The 21,882-nt window shown below is 50.9% G+C and overlaps 2 protein-coding genes across 2 annotated transcripts in view; one reads left to right on the top strand and one right to left on the bottom strand.

Moving 5' to 3' along the window:
* ACOT8 (acyl-CoA thioesterase 8) lies at nucleotides 1-9,368 on the top strand. The gene is made up of 6 exons (XM_060771801.2): nucleotides 1-98; nucleotides 1,985-2,121; nucleotides 2,223-2,448; nucleotides 5,180-5,337; nucleotides 6,740-6,931; nucleotides 9,063-9,368. The coding sequence occupies exons 1-6, from the start codon at nucleotides 16-18 to the stop codon at nucleotides 9,167-9,169; spliced, it is 903 nt and encodes a 300-aa protein (XP_060627784.2). The 5' UTR covers nucleotides 1-15; the 3' UTR covers nucleotides 9,170-9,368.
* SNX21 (sorting nexin family member 21) overlaps nucleotides 9,273-21,882 on the bottom strand; it is a 22,427-nt gene continuing 9,817 nt past the window's right edge. Inside the window, exons 3-4 of the mRNA XM_067468343.1 lie at nucleotides 16,491-16,669; nucleotides 9,273-13,216 (exon numbers count right to left, since the gene is read on the bottom strand). Of these exons, the coding sequence (XP_067324444.1) occupies nucleotides 12,551-13,216; nucleotides 16,491-16,669 (845 nt within the window). The 3' untranslated portion in view covers nucleotides 9,273-12,550. The remainder of the gene's footprint in view (nucleotides 13,217-16,490; nucleotides 16,670-21,882) is intronic.

A 21,882-nucleotide genomic window follows, 5' to 3' on the forward strand; every position in this document is an offset into this window, starting at 1 on the left:
CCGTTTCCGTCCAAGATGGCGGCCGCCGGGAAGGACCTGCGAAGCGTGCTGGTGACCAGCGTCCTCAACCTGGAGCAGCTGGACCTCGACCTCTTCCGGTCAGTCAGGAGGGTGGGCGGGCGGGTCGGTGGGCTGCGGCCCGGAAGGAGGAGGAGAAGGCCCTGCACTGCAACAGGCCCGGCTCTTTCAGCCGCTCCTCATGGGGCTTGTTCTCCACACCCTTAACAACAATAATAATAAGGAGGAATAATAATAATAATAATAATAGGTAAAGGTAGTCCCCTGACATTAAGTCCAGTCATGTCTGACTCTGGGACTCTGGTGCTCATCTCCATTTCCAAGCCAAAGAGACGGCGTTGTCCGTAGACACCTCCAAGGCCATGTGGCCACTGGCAGGACTGCATGGAGCTCCGTTACCTTCCCGCCAGAGTGGTACCTATTGATCTACTCACATTTGCATGTTTTCGAACTGCTAGGTTGGCGGAAGCTAGGGCTGACAGCGGAATAATAATAATAATAATAATAATGTATTGTCGAAGGCTTTCATGGCCGGAATCACTGGGTTGTTGTAGGTTTGTTCGGGGCTCTATGGCCATATTCTAGAGGCATTCTCTCCTGACGTTTCGCCTGCATCTATGGCAAGCATCCTCAGGAAAGCAGTGGAACTCTCTGCCTCAGAGTGTGGTGGAAAATCCTTCCTTGAAAGGTTTTAAACAGAGGCTGGGTGGCCATCTGCCAGGGGTGCTTGGATTGTGCTTTCCTGCATGGCAAGGAGTTGGACTTGGAGTCAAACTCAATTATTCTATGATCCCAGATTGGAAATAACATGGAAACTGAGCAATTTAACAGGACCGATTCAACTTAACTTAAGGATATGTCTAGTAATGTAATATAGGAATTTGGATTGGATAATAATTCAGATCACATTACAGGTCGTACGTCATAGGAGCCGTCAGTCAAAAGCACAATTTATGTATTTATTTATTTATTTGCAGCTTTTTTTATATTCCACCCTTCTCCTCACCCCGCAGGGGACTCAGGGCGGATTACAGCGTACACATATATGGCAAACATTCAATACCCATTTTAACATACAAACATATACAGACATAGACAGAGGCTATTTAACTTTTTCTGGCCGCCGAGGGAGCTGTCGCTTTCATCATCCATCTGCGACACTGATGAAGCACTTCCGCATTCCCCGCATGCTTTTGCTGGAGTGCTTTGCTGGTGTCTTTTTATGGCCTCGTAAATTTTGTTAAATTAGCCTCCCCACACATAGGTGGTACCTACATTTCCTACTTGATAGATGCAACTGTCTTTCGGGTTGCAAAGGTCGACAAGAAGCTACACACAATTGGTTGGAAACCCACTCCAACCCGGGCTGGCTTCGAACTCATGACCTTTTGGTCAGAAGGGATCTTAAAGCAGATGACATTCAGCCCGCTGCGCCACAATCCCGATGAGACATCCATGTCTTTAATTCCTTGCGGAATGTGGCTAGGGAGGGTGCTAGCCTAATCTCTCTAGGGAGGGAGTTCCAGAGGTGGGGGGCCACCACCGAGAAGGCCCTCTCTCTCTCTCGTCCTCACCACCTGCGCCTGAGAGGGGGGTGGGAGCAAGAGAAGAGCATCCCTGGACCGCGCGGGCTCATAAGGGAGAAGGCGGTCGCGCAGATAGGCAGGTCCTGAACCAATTGCACCCTTCTGGCAGCCGGCCTTGCCTCTCTCTTCCTTTTCCTTCCTCTAAAAACAAGGACAAAGAGGCTGAGAGATATCTTTTATCCTAGAGCTGTGACTATATTGCACTCTGTGGTTTCACCCTGATGTGGCATGAGGGGTTGTGCAATAGTGACTAGAATATGGACGGATGGGTGCCTTGTTTTGTAATTCTATGTATCTAATGTGTATTGGGGATTGCGTGTAATTTTCTCGTACGAGGTACACGGACAATAACGTTATTCTTTCTCGTTGTCTTCTCCCAGCGGGAGGCACTACTGGGTGCCGGTCACCAAGCGTCTCTTTGGCGGCCAGATCGTGGGCCAGGCCCTGGTGGCCGCCGCAAAGGCCGTGAGCGATGACGTCCACGTCCATTCCTTGCACTGCTACTTCGTCAGAGCAGGTCAGTACGGAGCCCTTTGGGGGGGGGGGGGGGAGGCACACAACCCATCAAGGCTGGCTGTCGGCTGAGCCCTGCTGTGCCCCCCCCCCCCCCCCCCGCAGGGGACCCCACGGTACCCGTCCTCTACCAGGTGGAGCGCACTCGGACGGGGAGGAGCTTCTCGGTCCGGTCGGTCAAGGCCATCCAGCACGGGATGCCCATCCTCACCTGCCAGGCCTCCTTCCAGGCGGCGCAGCCCAGCCCCATCCAGCACCAGTTCCACATGCCGGACGTGCCGCTCCCGGAGGAACTCCTGACCCAGGAGGAGCTCATCCACAAGTACCTCCAGTGAGTGCCTTCCCTCTCCCTCGGCTCGGCCACGGGCAGAGAGACAACCCATGGGGAAAAGGGGCAAAGAGAGAGAGAGAGGGGGGGCTGCCTGCCTCCTCCCTTTCTTTGGCCACTTCTGCCTGGCTCACTGACCCTCCGTTGCTTGAGCCTGCAGAGCTGCTTCTTATACATACGCTATATATACACTTCGTGTCCAACCTCTCTTTGAGACTGCACCTCTTTCTATGAACCAAATCTACTGGGGAGGCCCTTCTCTGGGTCCCACCTCTGTCTCAAGTGCGGTTGATGGCAACGAGGGAGAGAGAGGGCCTTCCTTCTTGTTGGTGGCCCCCTGACGTTGGAATGCCCACCCCAGGGAGATCAGGCCAGCCCCCACCCTCCAAGCTTCCATACACAACTGAAGACATGGTTTTTTTCATCAAGCCTTTGGCCATATTTAGATTCCTTTAATGAATATACGTGAGGTCCTATAGATTTTCTATCAAGCACTTTACAAGACTAGATAGATTCCTGTTGGGTTGTTGTAGGGTTTTTCGGGCTATATGGCCATGTTCTAGAGGCATTCTCTCCTGACATTTCGCCTGCATCTACGGCAAGCATCCTCAGAGGTGGTGAGGTGGTTTTTTTTACTGAAGGTTACTGTTGTTTTTACCAGCAGCTGGTGCTGCACTTTTAACCAGGGGGCATTCTGAAGTGGTGATGATTTATGTGGGTTGTTTATTGTTTTATGTTACACTTTTTGTATTTTGTGCGTTGGCACCTTTCATAGAATCATAGAATCATAGAATCATAGAATCAAAGAGTTGGAAGAGACCTCATGGGCCATCCAGTCCAACCCCCTGCCAAGAAGCAGGAATATTGCATTCAAATCACCCCTGACAGATGGCCATCCAGCCCCTATTTAAAAGCTTCCAAAAAAGGAGCCTCCACCACACTCCGGGGCAGAGAGTTCCACTGCTGAACGGCTCTCACAGTCAGGAAGTTCTTCCTCATGTTCAGATGGAATCTCCTCTCTTGTAGTTTGAGTGCTTTCTGAGCCATCCCAAGTCCCTTTGGGACATGGTGCAGGGTACAAATAATAATAATTATTATTTAAATTGCTATTATTATTATTATTATTATTATTATTATTATTATTATTATTATTATTAAAAATGCATCTGTTTCTGCTTCAAGGCAGCAGAAATCTCTCCTAGGCTAAGTGAACGTCCCATTCTGAATTGTGCTGGGGCTCCGCTGTATTTCCAGCAGTAAGCAAGGCCTGTTCCCAGCTCCCCTTCTGGGCCATTTTTATTTATTTAGATCCATATACACACACACACACACACACACACACACACACACACACACTAGATTAGATTAGATTAGATTATAAGCACAGTGCAGGAGACAAGTTCTCCTCCTCCATGGCTCCAAATGGTGAAGGCATCATCTACGTATCTGAACCATGTGGTGGGCTTTTTTGTTGCTGTTTCTAGAGCTTGTTCTTCAAAGTGTTCCATGTAGACTCTGCTGGCTTCCACAGGTTTCCACAGCCACCGCCTCTCCCCCTTGGCTTTGGCTGTGTAGCAATAGGGAGCCATCTCCCTCCAGAGAGGACATGGCACGTTATTGCTAAATTGAGGAACGGGAAGGCCTGGTGTCTGCAGCTGCGCAGACTGGGACACAACGGAGCGATGCATTCATATTGCAGGGAAGGGGATTCCACCTAAACATTGGGAAGAACTTCCAGAGCTGGAATAGGCTGCTTCTGTGGACCGGGGGGGGGGGGGGGGGGGGCTTCTCTGGAGGTTTTAAGCAGAGGTTGGAAGGCCGTCACTTGGGAGGACACTTCCCTTTGACAGAAAAACATTGAAATGCACAGATAGAGGTTATGGGAGGGCTGGCTCCACCACAGAGTTACCTGTGAAGAAGACTTTGAGTCAAGTGTCCCGTGAGGCAAGGGGATTTGGGGCAGGGGTATCCAGAGGAGCCTAGAGCCTAGATCAAGGGGAGTCCTGGTGCCTCTCCCTTCTGCTTTGGTCAGACCTCTTCACCTAGAACATGGTGTCCAGTTCTGGGCAACACCATTTAAGAGGTCTTCACAAGCTGGAAGGTGTCCCGAGGAAGAGGGCCACTCAAAGGATCACAAGTCCATGAATAATCCCTCTGAGGAGGAGCGGCTTAAAGATCTGGGGATGTTTAGACTGCAGAAGAGAAGGCTGAGAGGAGGCATGAGGGCGGCCATGTTTCTTCTGCCCGGGAAATAGGACTCAGTGGCGCCATGGGTTCAAATGACAGGGAAGGGGATTCCACTTAAACGTTAGGAAAGATTTCCTTCCCACAGCAATGGAATTCTCTGCCCTGGAGTCCAGTGGAGCCTCCCTTTCAGCAGAGGCTGGATGGCCACCTGTTTGGGGATGCTTTATTGTGCTGTTCCTGCATGGCAGAGGGTTGGACTAGATGGCCCTTGTGGCTTCTTCCAACTCTCTGATTCTGTGAGGGCTTGGCTTCTATGAGGGCCTGCCGGATAAAATGGGATTAGATTGTTCTGCTGGGTTGGGGGGGGGGGTGCCTCTGCTATGGTTCTATGACCTCCAAGGCAGCAGTGGGGGATGATGGGAATTGGTGTCCAACACGCCCTGGAGAACCAGGCATGCCCACACTGCATTAGTACCCACTATAGTGTGGGCGTAGCTCCCCTGTTTCCCTCCCCAGCGTCCTGGTTCCTCTCTCTGCCTCTCCAAAGGGACCCCAACCTCCTGGAGCGCTACCGGCAGGGCCTGACCAAGATGCTGGCCCAGGAGGTTCCCATTGAGATGAAGCCCGTGAACCCGCCCGACGTCTTCCGCCGGAGCCAGCAGGAGCCCAAGCAGCTCGTCTGGGTGCGTGCTCGGGGACACATCGGTAAGCGCCGGGGCCGCTCTTAATAATAATAATAATAATCTTTATTTAATACCCCGCCAGCATCTCTCTCCCCAATGGGGGGGACTTGGGCCGGCTTACATGAGGCCAAGCCCAACAGCATATTACAATAAGGTAAAACCAAAACACAATAGCAACACAATACAACATAGGAGTACAAAGACGATAAAGCAAAACCATACACAGTAATGATGTGCAGCTTGTGGCATCTTTGTTACCTCACAACATTGGAAAGACCTTCCATTCCTGCTCTAAGAGTGTTGTTGCCTTTTTCATTGCGCGGCAATTACTTTGAAAGGGGTTATTCTCCTCCAGAACCTTTGCTTTTGTGGCCACCACAAACTAAGTTGAATGGGCTGAGAATGGATGATGGGATAGTCACTGAAAAACAATTGCAAAATCTGCTCTAGCTGGACGATGCCCCTCCTGCAGAGACAGTTCCTGCAATGTAATAAAAACCTTTCCCGTGTTTTCATGATAGAACCAATTCGGAAACTATATTTATCACCCAGGAACAAACATCGTGTTACATAGTGTTGTTGTTGTTGTTGTTGTTAGTAGCAGTAGTAGTGCAGGCTTCTAACCGGAGGACAGAACTCCTCTGTTGCGTCAGCTCCACTGGCTGCCACTTTGCTACCGAGCCCAATTTAAAGTGCTGGTCTTGGCCTATAAAGCCCTCAACGGTCCAGGTCCAACTTATCTGTCCGAACACCTCTCCTCCTATGAGCCTTCTAGAATGTTAAGATCGCCTGGGGAGACCCTGCTCTCGGCACACCCTCTTTGCAAGCGCAACTGGTGGTTACAAGAGACGGCCTTCCTTCCTTCCTTCTCAGTGGTGGCTCCCCAGTTGTGGAACACCCCCCCCCCCCTTTTCTGGTCTTTAGAAAACAGCTCAGGAGCTAGCTCTGCGCCCAAGCATTGGAAGAATAGGTCACTCTGGGTTTCGACATGGTGTGAATAAGGATTACAAGCAAGGATCTGGGATGAATTGCTTTACACACTTGATATGTTTTATTTTGCATATGATTTTATGTGTTTTGTTGATTAATTGTGAATTATTTTAACGGTGGGGATATGTTTATTGTTACTGTTGGTTTTGCCAGCATTGAATTTTTGCCGAAGCTGTAAGCGGCCTTGAGACCCCCGAGGAGTGAGAAGCACAGGGTGTCAAGGAAGCCGACATAAATCAATGAGAATGCCTCCCTGGGGCATGTCTGGGGGAAGGCAGAGGGTGCCGGGCTGCCCTTCCTTCCTTCCTTCCTTCCTTCCTTCCTTCCTTCCTTCCTTCCTTCCTTCCCTCCCTCCCTCCCTCCCTCCCTCCCTCCCTCCCTCCCTCCCTCCTCTCTTTGAGCAGAGCCCTCATCAGCCTGCGTTTGCCTTCCAGGCGAGTGTGACATGAAGCTGCACTGCTGCGTGGCCGCCTACATCTCGGACTACGCACTCCTGGCCACGGCCCTCCTGCCCCACCGGCACCACCAGGTGGGCTTCATGGCCTCCCTGGACCACTCCCTCTGGTTCCACGCCCCCTTCCGGGCCGACCACTGGATGCTCTACGAGTGCGAGAGCCCCTGGGCCGGTGAGTGACAGCCGGGTGACCCCAACTGGCAAAACAGTGGTTCTCAACGGGGGAGGGGGGGTCCCTCTCTCGTTGTGTTTTGGCCTCCCACTCCCAGAAATCCAAGCAGCTGGTAAACTGGCTGGGAACTCTGGGAGTTGTAGTCAAAACACCTGGGGACCCACAGGTGAGAAATGTATGGGGCCACCCCGAGGCAATAAAAATACACAGGTATAGGATGGGGAGGCCCCTGCCTTAGAAATGGTCCATGCGAGAGGGACCGAGGATGGATGTGAGCCTAGAGTGGGATGTCACAGCCAAAAAGGCCAGGATAGTGTCCAGGTGGAGGAAAGCAACATAGCCATGGCTTGCCAATAGTAAGATATAGGACTGAATGTTGTGTGTCCAGGAATTGAGTAAAGAGTGTGATGCAGCAGCGGAAAAGGCCAATGCAATTCCAGTCTGCATCCATAGCAGGATAGTGTCCAGGTGGAGGAAAGCAACATCCCCATAGCTTGTCAATAGTAAGATATAGGATTGTAAATAATAAGATAAGCCAAGAGTGTGATGCAGCAGCGGAAAAGGCCAATGCGATTCTCTAGCCTGCATCCACAGGAGGATAGTGTCCAGACAGAAAGCAATAAAGCCAATGCTTGACAATAGTTAAGATGTATAGGACTGAACATGAGCCAAGAGTGTGATGCAGCAGCAGAAAAGGCCAATGCGATTCCAGTCTGCATCCATAGCAGGATAGTGTTCAGATGGAGGAAAGCAACATAGCCATGGCTTAGTCAATAGTAAGATATAGGACTGAACATAAGCCAAGAGTGTGATGCAGCAGTGGAAAAGGCCAATGCAGTTCTCTAGCCTGCATCCATAGAAAGCAATAAAGCCAATGCTTGACAATAGTAAGATATAGGACTAAACATGAGCCGAGAGTGTGATGCAGCAGCAGAAAAGGCCAATGCGATTCCAGTCTGCATCCATAGCAGGATAGTGTCCAGGTGGAGGAAAGCAACATCGCCATGGCTTGTAAATAGTAAGATATAGGACTGAACATGAGCCAAGAGTGTGATGCAGCAGCGAAAAAGGCGAATGCGATTCTCTAGCCTGCATCCATAGCAGTATAGTGTCCAGGTGGAGGAAAGCAACATACCCATGGCTTGTCAATAGTAAGATTTATATGACCGAACATGAGCCAAGAGTGTGATGCAGCAGCGGAAAAGGCCAATGTGATTCCAGTCTGCATCCATAGCAGGATTGTGTCCAGATGGAGGAAAGCAATATAGTTATCGCTTGGTGACAGTAAGATATAGAACTGAACATGAGCCAAGAGTGTGATGCAGCAGCGGAAAAGGCCAATGCGATTCTCTAGCCTGCATCCATAGCAGGATAGTGTCCAGGTGGAGGAAAGCAACATCCCCATAGCTTGTAAATAGTAAGATATAGGATTGTAAATAATAAGATAAGCCAAGAGTGTGATGCAGCAGTGGAAAACGCCAATGCGATTCTCTAGCCTGCATCCATAGCAGGATAGTGTCCAGGTGGAGGAAAGCAACATACCCATGGCTTGTCAATAGTAAGATATAGGACTGAATTGAATGTTGTGTGTCCAGGAATTGAGCCAAGAGTGTGATGCAGCAGCGGAAAATGCGATTCCAGTCTGCATCCATAGCAGGATAGTGTCCAGGTGGAGGAAAGCAACATCCCCATGGCTTGTCAATAGTAAGATATAGGACTGAACATGAGCCAAGAGTGTGATGCAGCAGCAGAAAAGGCCAATGCGATTCCAGTCTGCATCCACAGAGGCGTAGTGTCTGGATTGAATGAAGTATCGCTATCCCTCTCGTCTGCTTTGGTCAGACTTCCTCACCTGGAATAACAACGCTGTGTCCAGTTCAAGGAGGAGATGGGCACGGCGAAAGGGGTTCAGGGAGAGGAAGGGTGGCCAGAGTGGCCAAAGTTTGGACTCCAACTCCCACCATTCCTAGCAGCCTCAGGCCCTTTCCTTTTCCCCCTCAACCGCTTAAGCGGCTGAGGGGGAAAAGGAAGGGGCCTGAGGCTGCTAAGAATGGTGGGAGTTGGAGTCCAAAACATGTGGAGAGAGGGCCGAAGTTGACCCATGCTTTTCTTCCCGTGTGTCCTGTCCCAGGAGGATGCCGGGCCCTGGTCCAGGGGCGGCTCTGGCGCAGAGATGGGGTGTTGGCGGCCACTTGCGCCCAGGAAGGGGTCATCCGGGTGAAGGACAGCAAGCTCTGACCGCCACGGCCTCCCTTCCACGTGACACGTGACCTGCACAGACAAAGACTCCGCACTGGATGTGGGGCAGACGCACTGAGAGAGAGAGAGACGGACTCACGGACAGAAGTACCCACTGGGTGGATTTTATTGGTCATATTAATATATTAATTCATGACAGACTGGCCTTTGGGACGCCAATAAAGTGACCGAGACTCCCTGCACGGCTCCGGTCTCTTAGGGGTGCAGGGAAGAGATTGGGGGGTGCATATATACATATATTTATCTATGTTGGTTATTAGGGAAGGAAGTAAGTCATGGTGCCACATCACCACCCCCCCCAAAAAATAAGAGTTTCATCTATGTTGACGATCTTGCCATCACCACTCAAGCAGGGAGCTTTGAAATGGTTGAAAAGAAGCTCCCTGAAGCTTTAGGTGCTTTTACTGGCTATTACAGGGAAAACCAGCTGATTCCTAACCCACCCATTTTCATCATAAGGACAGACAAGCATCTCAAGCTTTAAGGAAATGATCTATGCTGACGATCGTGCCATCACCACTCAAGCAGGGAGCTTTGAAATGGTTGAACAGATGCTCTCCGAAGCTTTAGGTGCTCTTACTGCCCATTACAGGGAAAACCAGCTGATTCCTAGCCCATCCATTTTCATCATAAGAACAGACAAGCATCTCAAGCTCTAAGGAAACAATCTATGCTGACGATCGTGCCATCACCACTCAAGAAGGGAGCTTTGAAATGGTTGAAAAGAAGCTCTCCGAAGCTTTAGGTGCTTTTACTGGCTATTACAGGGAAAACCAGCTGATTCCTAATATTTAATATAGACACAAATGACCAGCCACTGCCAGAAGAGAGAGAGAGTTTCATCTATGCTGATGATCATGCCATCACCACCCGAGTAGAGAGCTTTGAAAGGGTTGAACAGAAGCTCTCCAAAGCTCTAGGTACTCTTACTGCTTATTTCAGGGAAAACTAGCTGATCCCTAATTCATCTAAAACACAGACGTGTGCTTTTCACCTTAAGAAGAGACAAGCATCTCAAGCTCTAAGGAAACAATCTATGCTGACGATCGTGCCATCACCACTCAAGCAGAGAGCTTTGAAATGGTTGAAGAGAAGCTCTCCGAAGCCTTAGGTGCTCTTACTGGCTATTACAGGGAAAACCTGCTGATTCCTAACCCATTCAAAACACAGACGTGTTTTCATCAAAAGAAAAGATAGGCATCTCGAGCTCCAAGGAAATAATCTATGCTGACGATCGTGCCATCACTGCTCAAGCATCTCAAGTTCTGAGGATAAGCTGGGAAGGAATCCCACTGGAGCATTGCAACACACCCAAGTACATGGGAGTCACTCTGGACCGTGCCCTGACTTACAAGAAGCACCGCTTGAATATCAAGCAAAAAGTGGGTGCTAGAAACAATATCATATGAAAACTGACTAGCAGAACCTGGGGATCACAACCAGACACAGTGAAGGCACCTGCCCTTGTGATTTGCTACTCTGCTGCTGAGTATGCATGCCCAGTGTGGAACACATCTCACCACGCTCAAACAGTGGATGTGGCCCTTAATGAGACATGCCACATTATCACAAGATGTCTACAACTCACACCACTGGAGAAATTGCACTGCTTAGCCAGTATTGCACCACCTGACATCCGCTGGGAAGTAGCATCCAATAGTGAAAGGACCAAGGCAGAGACATCTCCAGCCCATCCCCTGTTTGGGTATCTGCCAGCACGTCAACGACTTAAATCTAGAAATAGTTTTCTAAGATCTACAGAGACAATTGCTGGAACACCCCAGCAAGCGAGAGTCCAAAAGTGGCAGGCTCAAACCCAGAACCTGATACCAAATGAGAGACTCCCCACTAGGCAACTTGGAAAACTGGGCGACTTGGGAGGCGCTGAACAGACTGCGCTCTGGCCCCACGAGATGCAGAGCCAACCTTCAGAAATGGGGCCACAAAATGGAATCCTCGACATGCGAGTGTGGAGAGGAGCAAACCACTGACCACCTGCTGCAATGCACCCTGAGCCCTTCTTCCACATGATGCACAAGGGAGGACCTCCTTGCGGCCACACCAGAAGCACTCCAAAGGGGCCAGTTTCTGGTCAAAGGACATCTAGTATAATGCCTCGAGGGAGATTCACTGTGTCGAATGCCTTTGCAAGGTTGATGAATGTCATGGACAGAGGTTGATTTTGCTCCTTGCCTTTTTCTTGGAGCTGTCGTGCGGTGAAGATCATGTCCATGGTTCCTCTGGAGGGGCGGAAGCCGTTCTGGGATTCTGGGAGGGGGTCTTCTGAGAGGGGCAGAAGGCGGTTTGCAAGGATTCTTGCGAGGATTTTCCCAGCGGAGGTTAGAAGGGAGATACCTCGGTAGTTTCTGCAATCTGTGCTTTCCCCTTTTTTGAAGAGGGTGATGGTGGTGGCATCCTTGAAGTCTGCTGGGATTTTCTCGGTCACCCACACTTTTTCTATGAGCTGGTGGAGTTGTTGTGTCAGCTCAGGTCCTCCCTTTTTAAAGATTTCAGCAGGGATCCCATCTGGTCCGCTGGCTTTGTTATTCTTTTGTTGGCTGATGGCATTGCTGACTTCTTCCAGACTAGGCAGTGCTGCAAGCTCATCCCTGGTTTGTTGTTGCGGGATTTGTGAGAGGACCTCTTCGGCCACATTGGAGCTGCGGTTCAGGAGGCTTTGGTAGTGTTCTTTCCAATGTAGTGCAATTGAGTTTTGATCCTTCAGGAGTTTCAGGAGGGGGTCTTCTGAGAGGGGCAGAAGGCGGTTTGCGAGGATTCTTGCGAGGATTTTCCCAGCGGAGGTTAGGAAGGAGATACTTCGGTAGTTAGTAAGTAAGTAAGTAAGTAAGTATAATGCCTAGTTTGTAAACGTAGTGTTTTTAAATGCTATTTTAAGTGTACCCTCAACTTGCTTCTGACACGGTCAGTCAATACCGTGCCGCGCTCCAGCCTGCTCTCACCCGGTTGCTGTCCCCCCGGCATGGCTTGCTGCAGTCTTTTGGGTGTGCTCCCTCCCTCCCTCCCTCTGCAAAGCCAAGACCCCCATGTGCCCCCCGCCAGAGATGTTTGTGGCGAAAGGTCTCCTTCAGAGGCTGGGTGTGTGTCCACTTGGCTGGACAATGCCTTCCTGCCTGGCAGAAGGGGCTGGACCTGTGTGTGGCCTTTCCTAACTCTACCTGTACTACAACTCCTCCTCAGAGAGGACAAAGAGTGGGGTTCTCGTAGCCGGATCCTGCCCGCTGCTGCGTCCACTCCTTCAGGCCAAAGCGGCTGGGGTGAGCCTCCTGGATGCCCGCTCCCTCTCCCTGGCCGGAGGTGCCCCTTGCTTGCCCTCCTCTCTCTCTGCCCCCCCCCTCCTCCTCAGGGCAGGGTCTGCTTGATGAGGACCTCCTTGAGGGAGGGCGGGGGGCTGGGCCCCCGTTCCTGGAGGGCCAGCAGCCGTGCCTCGGCCTCCCGCTTGTCCCTGCCCAGGGCCCAGGCCAGCCGGACGTGGGCCTGGAGGAAGGGCCCCACCAGCGGGTGGCTGTCCTGGGCCCCCAGCAGCCGCAGGGCTTCCTCGCAGGCGGCCAGAGCCTCCGCCGGGCGGTCCAGCTCCTGCTGGCAGACGGCCAGGCCGGCCAGGGTGACCAGGAAGTGTCCCGAGTGCCCGGCGGCCAGCTTCTCCTGCAGCCGGCGGGCGTTGTCCCAGGCCGCCAGGGCCTCCCGGTAGAGGCCGCCGCAGGTGAGGCGCTGGGCGTGGCGCAGGTCCTCCAGGAAGAAGAACTCCAGGAACTCGGCCGAGCGCCGGACCTCCGGCAGGGCGTGCAGGTGCGCCAGGAACCCCTCGAAGGCCCGGCTCCGCTTGGCGATGGTCTCGGCCGCAAAGTTGCGCCGCAGACGCTTCCGCGGGAAGGAGACGCCCGCCAGGTCGGCCCCGAAGCGCCGGCGCAAGCGGCGGTTCAGCCGGTCAAAGTCCGAGTAGCGCCGGGCGATGGTGGCCGGGGACTTGTCGAACTGCCCCGTCCGGATCAGGTAGATGGTGTAGAGCTGCGGGCGGAGAAGAAGGAACCGTCAGGACCAGCCCCTCCCCACCTCCACTAGAGCTTCATCTCCCATGCGCCTTGCCCACTGACACATGGGAGCTGGAGTCCAAAATGCATGGAGACCGGAGTTTGGGAATCATTTGCCCAGATCGACTGGGTCCCCTCCCCACGACAAAGCCCCACAACGAGCAGCAGGCAGGCAGGTTATGGGCACGACCCCATACGCTACACAGGCACACACACACACACACACACACACTTTCAGGCACACGCACTCCCTCGCTCCACAGGTGGGTCCCCAAGCAAAGCAGGTGAGGCAGAGGCAGCCGCAATGGCCAGGGAGAGTTACCTGAGGCTCTTCTGAGCCCGCCGTGCCCAAACCGCAGCAGGAGGAGAGAAGAGAGAAGAGTCAGGAGCCCCTCTGTGGGGAGGGGAAAGGGAAGGGGAAGGGGAAGGAGCCCCTCCCGGAGGCAACAGCGTGATGCCGCTGCTCAAAAGGTCAATGCGATCCCCATCCACAGGAGGAGAGGGAGGAGGGGGCAAGGGGAGCCCCCTTTTCTCTTCTGCTTGGCTCAGACCTTCTTCCCACCTGGAGGAATAAACCTGTGTCCACTTCTGGCAAAGCAACTGAAGGAGGAAATGGTCCAAACGAGAGGGATCCACACAACAGTGACCAAAATGATCAAAGGTTAGGAATGCAAACCCTATGAGGAACGGCTCAGTGAGATGGGGATATTTCTCCTGGGAAAGAGAAGGCCTGAGAGGAGATCTGAGAACCATATTGGAAGGGACATCTCATTGAGAAGAAAGGGGAAAGTTTGTTTTCTGCTGCTTTAAGGCACGAGAACAAAATAGAGCAATGTCGAACGCTTTCATGGCTGGAATCACTAGGTTCTTGTGGGTTTTTTCGGGCTATAGGGCCATGTTCTAGAGGCATTTCTCCTGACGTTTCGCCTGCATCTATGGCAAGCATCCTCAGAGGTTGAGAAGGTCTGTTGGAAGTAGGAAAAATGGGTTTATATATCTGTGGAATGGCTGGGGTGGGGCAAGGAGCTCTTGTCTGCTGGAGCTAGGTGTGAGTGTTTCAGCTGATCACCTTCATTAGCATTTGAAGGCCTGCCTGAGCCTGGGAAAATCTCTTGCTGGGAGGTGTTAATCTGTGCCTGGTTTTTTCCTCTCTGTTGTTTAGCTGTTATAATTTTAGAGTTTTTTTTAGAGTTTTTTTTTATAACAGCTAAACAACAGAGAGGAAAAAACCAGGCACAGATTAACACCTCCCAGCAACAGATTTTCCCAGGCGCAGGCAGGCCTTCAAATGCTAATGAAGGTGATCAGCTGAAACATTCACACCTAGCTCCAGCAGACAAGAGCTCCTTGCCCCACCCCAGCCATTCCACAGATATATATAAACCCATTGTCCTAATTCCAACAGACCTCACTACCTCTGAGGATGCTTGCCATAGATGCAGGCGAAACGTCAGGAGAAATGCCTCTAGAACATGGCTCTATAGCCCGAAAAAACCCACAAGAACCTAGTAAAATAGAGCAATCTTTTTTTCCGTGTCAGAAGCGACTTGAGAAAATGCAAGTTGCTTCTGGTGTGAGAGAATGGGCCGTCTGCAAGGACGTTGCCCAGGGGACATTGCCCAGGTGTTTTACCATCCAGTGGGAGACTTCTCTCATTCTCAGGAGAGAAGGCCTCTAGACCATGGCCATACAGCCCGAAAAAACCTACAACAACCCAGTGATTCCGGCCAATGCGATTCCCATCCACAGGAGGAGAGGGAGGAGGGGGCAAGGGGAGCCCCCTTTTCTCTTCTGCTTTCCTCAGACCTCCTTCCCACCTGGAGGAATAACCCCATGTCCGCTTCTGGCAAAGCCACTGAAGGAGGAAATAGTCCAAACGGGAGGGATTCGGAGAACAGCGACCAAAATGATCAAAGGTAAGGAATACAAACCCTATGAGGAACGGCTGAGTGAGATGGGGATATTTCTCTGGGGAAAGAGAAGGCCTGAGAGGGGATCTGAAAACCACATTTAGATACAGGAAGGGAAATCTCATTGAGGAGAAAGCTTGTTTTCTGCAGCTTTGAGGCACTAGAGCAGCGGTTCTCAACCTGGGGGTCGCAACCCCCCGGGGGGTCTCTGGGCCATTTCCTGGGGGTCGTGAAGGTGCCTGGGTTGCCCCCCCCCCCGCCTCCTCAAAATGGCTGCCAGCCCGTGCCAGGGAAACAGGCTTCCCAGGTCAGCTCCTCCACCTTGCGCAAGGCCTCCCTCACCTGTGTTGCTCTCCGGGCGTGGGACAGGTGAGGGAGGCCTCGCCCAATGAAAACACAGCCTGCACATCACATATTTACTTTATGATTCCTAACAGTAGCAAAATTACAGTTATAAATTTTATGGTTGGGGTCACCACGTCATGAGGAAGCATATTTAGGGGTCACGGTGTTAGAAAGGTTGAGAACCACTGCACTGGAGCAAAATGGAGCCATCTTTTTTTTTTCTCGTGTCAGGAGCGACTTGAGAAACTGCAAGTTGCTTCTGGTGTGAGAGAATGGGCCGTCTGCAAGGATGTTGCCCAGGGGACATTGCCCAGGTGTTTTACCATCCAGTGGGAGACTTCTCTCATTTCCCTGCATGGGATGCTGGAGCTGACAGATGGGAGCTCATCCGGCTCCCCAGTTTCAAACTGCCGACCTTTCAGTGAGTCCTGCCTGCACAAGGGTTTAACCCCATGTGCAATTGATTCGAAACTATAGGAAAAGAGATTCCACCTAAACACTTCCTGACGGTCAGAGCAGTTTGGCAGTGGAATATGTCCTGGCCAGGGAAGCCCCTTCCTTCATTCTCTGGAGGATTTCATGCAGAGGCTGGGTGGCCATCTGCCAGGAGGGTTTGCTTCTGCCTTCCTGCCTGGCAGAAGGGGTTGGGCTGGATAGTTTTGGGAAGGACTGTGCCAGAGCCATGGTGTATTAATATTGTTATTATTATTATTATTATTATTATTATTATTATTATTATTATTATTATTATTATTATCCTTCCTCTGCCTCCCGGTCTTCCAGGCTGAGTGGAGACACTGGAAGCCCAAAGCCCAGTGGGGCCAAACCTGAGGACCACCGCTTCAGATGCACCTCCGGCCCCAAAGATAGAGGGCTAGCTGGGGTGGGGGGTGGGGTGGGGGTGGGCAACCTTTATCATCCAACCCCCTCCCTCCCCATGGCAGCCCCTCTGCACCGACCCAGAGCCAGACCCAGAGCCCTCCCGCGGGCACTCACCACATACTTGGAGTTGCGCTCGCTGACCACGTTGGCGCTGGTGACCTCGAAGAGGAGGCGCTGGGGCACGAAGCTTCCCCGGGAGCGGCGCCAGAGCTCCTGCAGCTGCCGAGTCAGCAGGTTGCTGCTGCCCCGGCGCTCCGAGGAGGACGAGGATGAGGAGGAGGTAGGGCTGCACTCTGCACCAAAGGAAAGGAGGAGAAGATGAAGAAGAGGGAGCGTGAGGGAGGGAATTGTATGTTTGGGGCCTGGCACCATCTGTCAGGAGTCTGGGGGGGCCCTGCTCTCGACCCCACCACTGTCACAAGTGAAGCTGGTGGGGATGAGGAGCAGGGCTTTCTCAGTTGTGGCCCCTCACCTGTGGAACTCACTCCTGGGGGAGATCAGGGCATCATCATCCCTCCTCTCCTTCAGGAGGAGGGTGAAGACATGGTTATGGGACCAGGCCTTTGGGCAACCAGGCAATTAAATAAGACAATCAGGCGAGTAAGACCAGCAGGATTGACAAAAGTGGAATCAAAAATCAGATCTATGAGATAGCGAACGCTGACAGTGTAGGAGGAGGAAATGGGTTTGTATTGGTTTGTATTGATTTTATTGATTTTATTGGTATAATGCATGAATTGTTGGTAACTGTGAAATTGTTGTAATTTTGTGTTGATTGTTTTGTGATGCAGGCATCTAATCATGCCTTTGCTTTTGTAAGCCGCCCTGGGTCCCCTCCGGGGTGAGAAGGGCGGGGTAAAAGAACCCGAAATATAAATAAATAAATAAATAAATAAATAAATAAATAAATAAATAAATTTCTGAGGGCATGAAGACATCACAAATTCCCTCCTTGACATCCTGACTGAATCATCCCGGCTGCCTCAATTTTCTCTCTGTGACATTTTGAAGCCAGCAGAGGATGCTGGAAACCTTGTATGGGAACTTGTGAAGCAACAAATTCTAATAAGGAAACTGAGAAGAGAGGGGAGATGGGCAGCAAAGGTGTATAAAAGGAAGTGGTGGTGGGGAAAAGTCAGTTGTGTCTTTCTTTGCTGCAGAGATACAAGCAATATATCCATTTCAAAGCAAAACCGGCTTGTGAGTGATCATTTAATATTGCTATATAAAACCTACAGTCTTACACCATCCTAACATGGAACATGGGAAACTGCATTGCTAACAAAGGGAGGAACTGAATTCACTGTGGCGAGAAAGCTGCTGATGAGAACTGACCGGAGGACTTTGGGGTGCAAATCACACATATTTACAGAGTCAAAGTCGTCTCTGGTTGCTTCTGGGTTGAGAGAATCGGCCGTCTACGAAGACGTTGCCCAGGGGACGCCCGGATGTCTTGCAATCCTGCGAGGAGGCTTCTCTCATGTCCCCCTCAGCCAGCACGTCAACGACTTAAATCAAGACATCGTTTTCTTAGATCTACAGAGACACTCGCTGGAACACCCCAGCAAGCGAGAGTCCAAAAGTGGCAGGCCCAAACCCAGCACCTCAATTCATGGCTGATACCAGATGAGAGACTCCCCCCTGGGCACACAGAAGACTGGGCGACTTGGAAGGCGCTGAACAGATTGCGCTCTGGCACCACGAGATGCAGAGCCAATCTTAAGAAATGGGGCTACAGGGTGGAATCCTCGGCATGCGGGTGCGGAGAAGAACAAACCACTGACCACCTGCTGCAATGCACCCTGAGCCCTGCCACATGCACAAGGGAGGACCTTCTTGCGGCAACCCCAGAGGCACTCCAAGGGGCCAGATACTGGTCAAAGGACATTTAACCAAATACCAAATTTGCAAAATCTGTGTGGGTTTTTTTCTTTCTTTTTTTCTTTTCTTTTTAATCTCTGTGTTTGTTTTGCTCTGTTAGAATTGTAATACAATGGTTGCTGATGACACGATAAATAAATAACAGAGTCAAAGGCAGGCCTGGGCAAACTTTGGCCCTCCCTCCAGGTGTTTTGGACTTCCAAACAGCCTCAGGCCCTTTCCTTTTCCCCCTCAGCCGCTTAAGCGGCTGGTTTATCTAAGCAACCAAAGGATGGATGACCAAACACTGTTACCTAAGGAGACCCTTTTACATTTCGATTGTGTGGCAGACCCACAAGGAATGCAGCCTTTGCCTGCTCGCCTCTATTCCAGCATCAGTCCTCACCGGGGAGGGCATGGTGAACGTGAACGATGAACGTGTGTGGGTGAATGCTGAGTAAATGGGGTATTTCCCTTTTGTCTGGTTAAAGCGACTCTAAAGCCAGGGTCTGTGTGCCTACTTCTTTCTCTGGAAGTGCCTGATGCACTCTCACCCACTGAAAACTAAGCTTGCAATCCGGTCATCGTGGGCCGAGGGCTGACTTGGAATTCTGTGCCCGAAGCCTCTGCATCTGGATGGAGGCAAAGAGGCCTTGCAACTCAGCAGCAAAGAGGCTGGTGGGATAAACTCTTTGAATCTGGTCTTTTTCAGCAGTATCTGTATCATTATGCAATTTGTAAAGAGTAATTTTCCAATAGATAGCACATATCACCTATACATCTATAAAAAATAACGGCCTCTGTCCTCACCCGCCGGGCTTTAGCACAGATGGTAAATCACCAGCAATGATAAGATATACCAACTGAAAGGTTGCCAGTTCAAACCCCTGGGTTCACGTGTGTTCCCGACTGTCAGCCCAGCTTACTGTTTACCTAAGCAATGGCTTCAAACTACAAGAGAGGAGATTCCATTTGAACATGAGGAAGAACCTCCTGACTCTGAGAGCTGTTCAGCAGTGGAACTTTCTGCCCCAGAGTGTGGTGTAGGCTCCTTCTTTGGAAGCTTTGAAACAGAGGCTGGGTGGCCATCTGTCAGGGGTGATTTGAATGCAATATTCCTGTTTCTTGGCAGAATGGGGTTGGACTGGGTGATGGCCCAGGAGATTTCTTCCAACTCTAGGATTCTAAGATTATGTCTTCTTCAGACAAGCCGCTGTTCAATGGTCAAACGCTTGGTCCCAATGCCCCATGGACAGGGGGAGGGGCCAGTCTGATATCTCTGGGGAGGGAATTCCGCTGACGGGGGGCCACTGCTGAGAAGGCCCTATCTCTCGTCTCCACCAATCGCGTTTGTGAGGGCAGTGGGATCGAGAGCAGGGCCTCTCCAGATGATCTTAAACTTGGTGATGATTCGTAGATGTCCCTGGAGACCAGGTTGGGCCCACTTTGAGACCCCTTTCCCCTCTCCCCTCCCTCCCTCCAGGAGTTTTGAACTTCAACTCCAAGAATTGGTAACAACTGGAAGAATGGTAGGGGCCCTGCTCTTGATCCCACCGGCCTCACAGGCGCGGCTGGTGGGGACGAGAGACAGGGCCTTCTCGGTGTTGGCCCCTCGACTCTGGAACTCCCTTCCACTGGAGACCAGAACTGCCCCTTCGATCTTAACGTTCAGGAAACAGGTGAAAACTTGGCTTTGGGGATCGGCATTCGACGAATGAGCCATGATCCTGTGATACGAATGGAGGACGACGAATAATGACTTTTGATGACGACTGACCGTTGTAATTATATGATTGTATTTTGCTATTTTAATGATTTAGTGTGACTGGATGGCCCATGAGGTCTCTTCCAACTCTTTGATTCTAGGATTCTAGGATTCTAAGCAGTTCGAAAACAGCTTGAGCTGTAAGTAGAGAAATTAGCAGGGGAGGTATTTTATGACACCATAAAGAAAAAGATCAGAAAATGCCCGGCGACCAAAAGGAAGGAGGAAGTCCTGATGGCTCTTGGTCATAGAGGATGGAGCAACAGCACCCCCTGTGGCGGGATTTGAGCACAGCCTCCAAGGCGCCAAAAAGCGGGACGTCAATACAACATACGTCCTTTCTGTTCTATCTCTTTCTGTATTGTCTGTCCAAATGGCATAGAATGTTTGCCATGTATGTGTACTGTGACCCGCCCTGAGTCCCCTTGGGGAGATAGGGCAGAATATAAATAAAGTATTATTATTACTATTATTATTAAGGAAATAATCATTAAGGAAATAATTATTAAGGAAATAATAATCACATGCCGTGGATGGAGCGTACCTGGATTTCAGGAAGGCCTTCTTGGACAAGGTCCCCCATGACCTTCTGGCAAGGAAACTAGTCCAATGTGGGCAAGGCAGAACTACGGTGAGGTGGATCTGGAATTGGTTAAGTGGACGAACACAGAGAGTGCTCACTAATGCTTCCTCTTCATCTTGGAAAGAAGTGACAAGTGGAGTGCCACAAGCAGGGTTCCGTCCTGGGCCCGGTCCTGCTCAGGATCTTTATTCATGACTCTTAGATGAAGGGCTAGAAGGCAGGATCATCAAGTTTGCAGACGGGACCAAATTGGGAGGGAGAGCCAATGGTCCAGAGGACAGGAGCAGAATTCAAAACGATCTTGACAGATTAGAGAGATGATGGGACAAAACTAACAAAATGAAGTTCAACAGTGACAAATGCAAGATACTCCACTTTGGCAGAAAAAATGAAATGCAAAGAGTCAGAATGGGGGACAATGCCTGGCTTGAGAGCAGGACGTGTGAAAAAGATCTTGGAGTCCTCGTGGGGAGGAAGGGGAACATGAGCCAGGAATGTGATGTGGCGGCAAAAAAAAGCCAATGGGATTTTGGCCTGCATCAAGAGGAGCCTAGTGCCTAGATCTAAGGAAGTAATGCTACCCCTCTATTCTGCTCTGGTTAGACCACATCTGGAATATTGTGTCCAGTTCTGGGCACCACAATTCAAGAGAGATATTGACTCTAAGCTGGAATGTGTCTAGAGGAGGGCGACTAAAATGATCAAGGGTCTGGAGAACAAGCCCTATGAGGAGCGGCTTAGGGAACTGGGCATGTTTAGCCTGAAGAAGAGAAGGATGAGAGGAGATATGATAGCCATGTATAAATATGTGAGAGGAAGCCACAGGGCGGAGGAGGGAGCAAGCTTCCTTTCTGCTTCCTTGGAGACTAGGACGCAATGGAACAATGGCTTCAAACTACAAGAGAGGAGATTCCATCTAAACATTAGGAAGAACTTCCTGACTGTGAGAGCCGTTCAGCAGTGGAACTCTCTGCCCCGGAGGGAGTGTGGTGGAGGCTCCTTCTTTGGAAGCTTTTAAGCAGAGGCTGGGTGGCCATCTGTCAGGGGTGATTTGAATGCAATATTCCTGCTTCTTGGCAGAAAGGGGTTGGACTGGATGAGGGCCCAGGAGGTCTCTTCCAACTCTTGGATTCTATGATTCTATGATTCTATGATTCTATATATATAAAAGTTCAGGTGGACTTTCCACCTTAAAGACATACGATGATAGTATTCTGTTGGCATCTTATCTTGCCATCACTAACACCTGATCTGGCGCAGCTTCTTTATTCCTCCTCGCTGCCTCGGTATTGGTGGCA

This window comes from Anolis sagrei, chromosome 4 (assembly GCF_037176765.1).
Source record: "Anolis sagrei isolate rAnoSag1 chromosome 4, rAnoSag1.mat, whole genome shotgun sequence".
Classification (NCBI taxonomy): Eukaryota; Metazoa; Chordata; class Lepidosauria; order Squamata; family Dactyloidae; genus Anolis; species Anolis sagrei.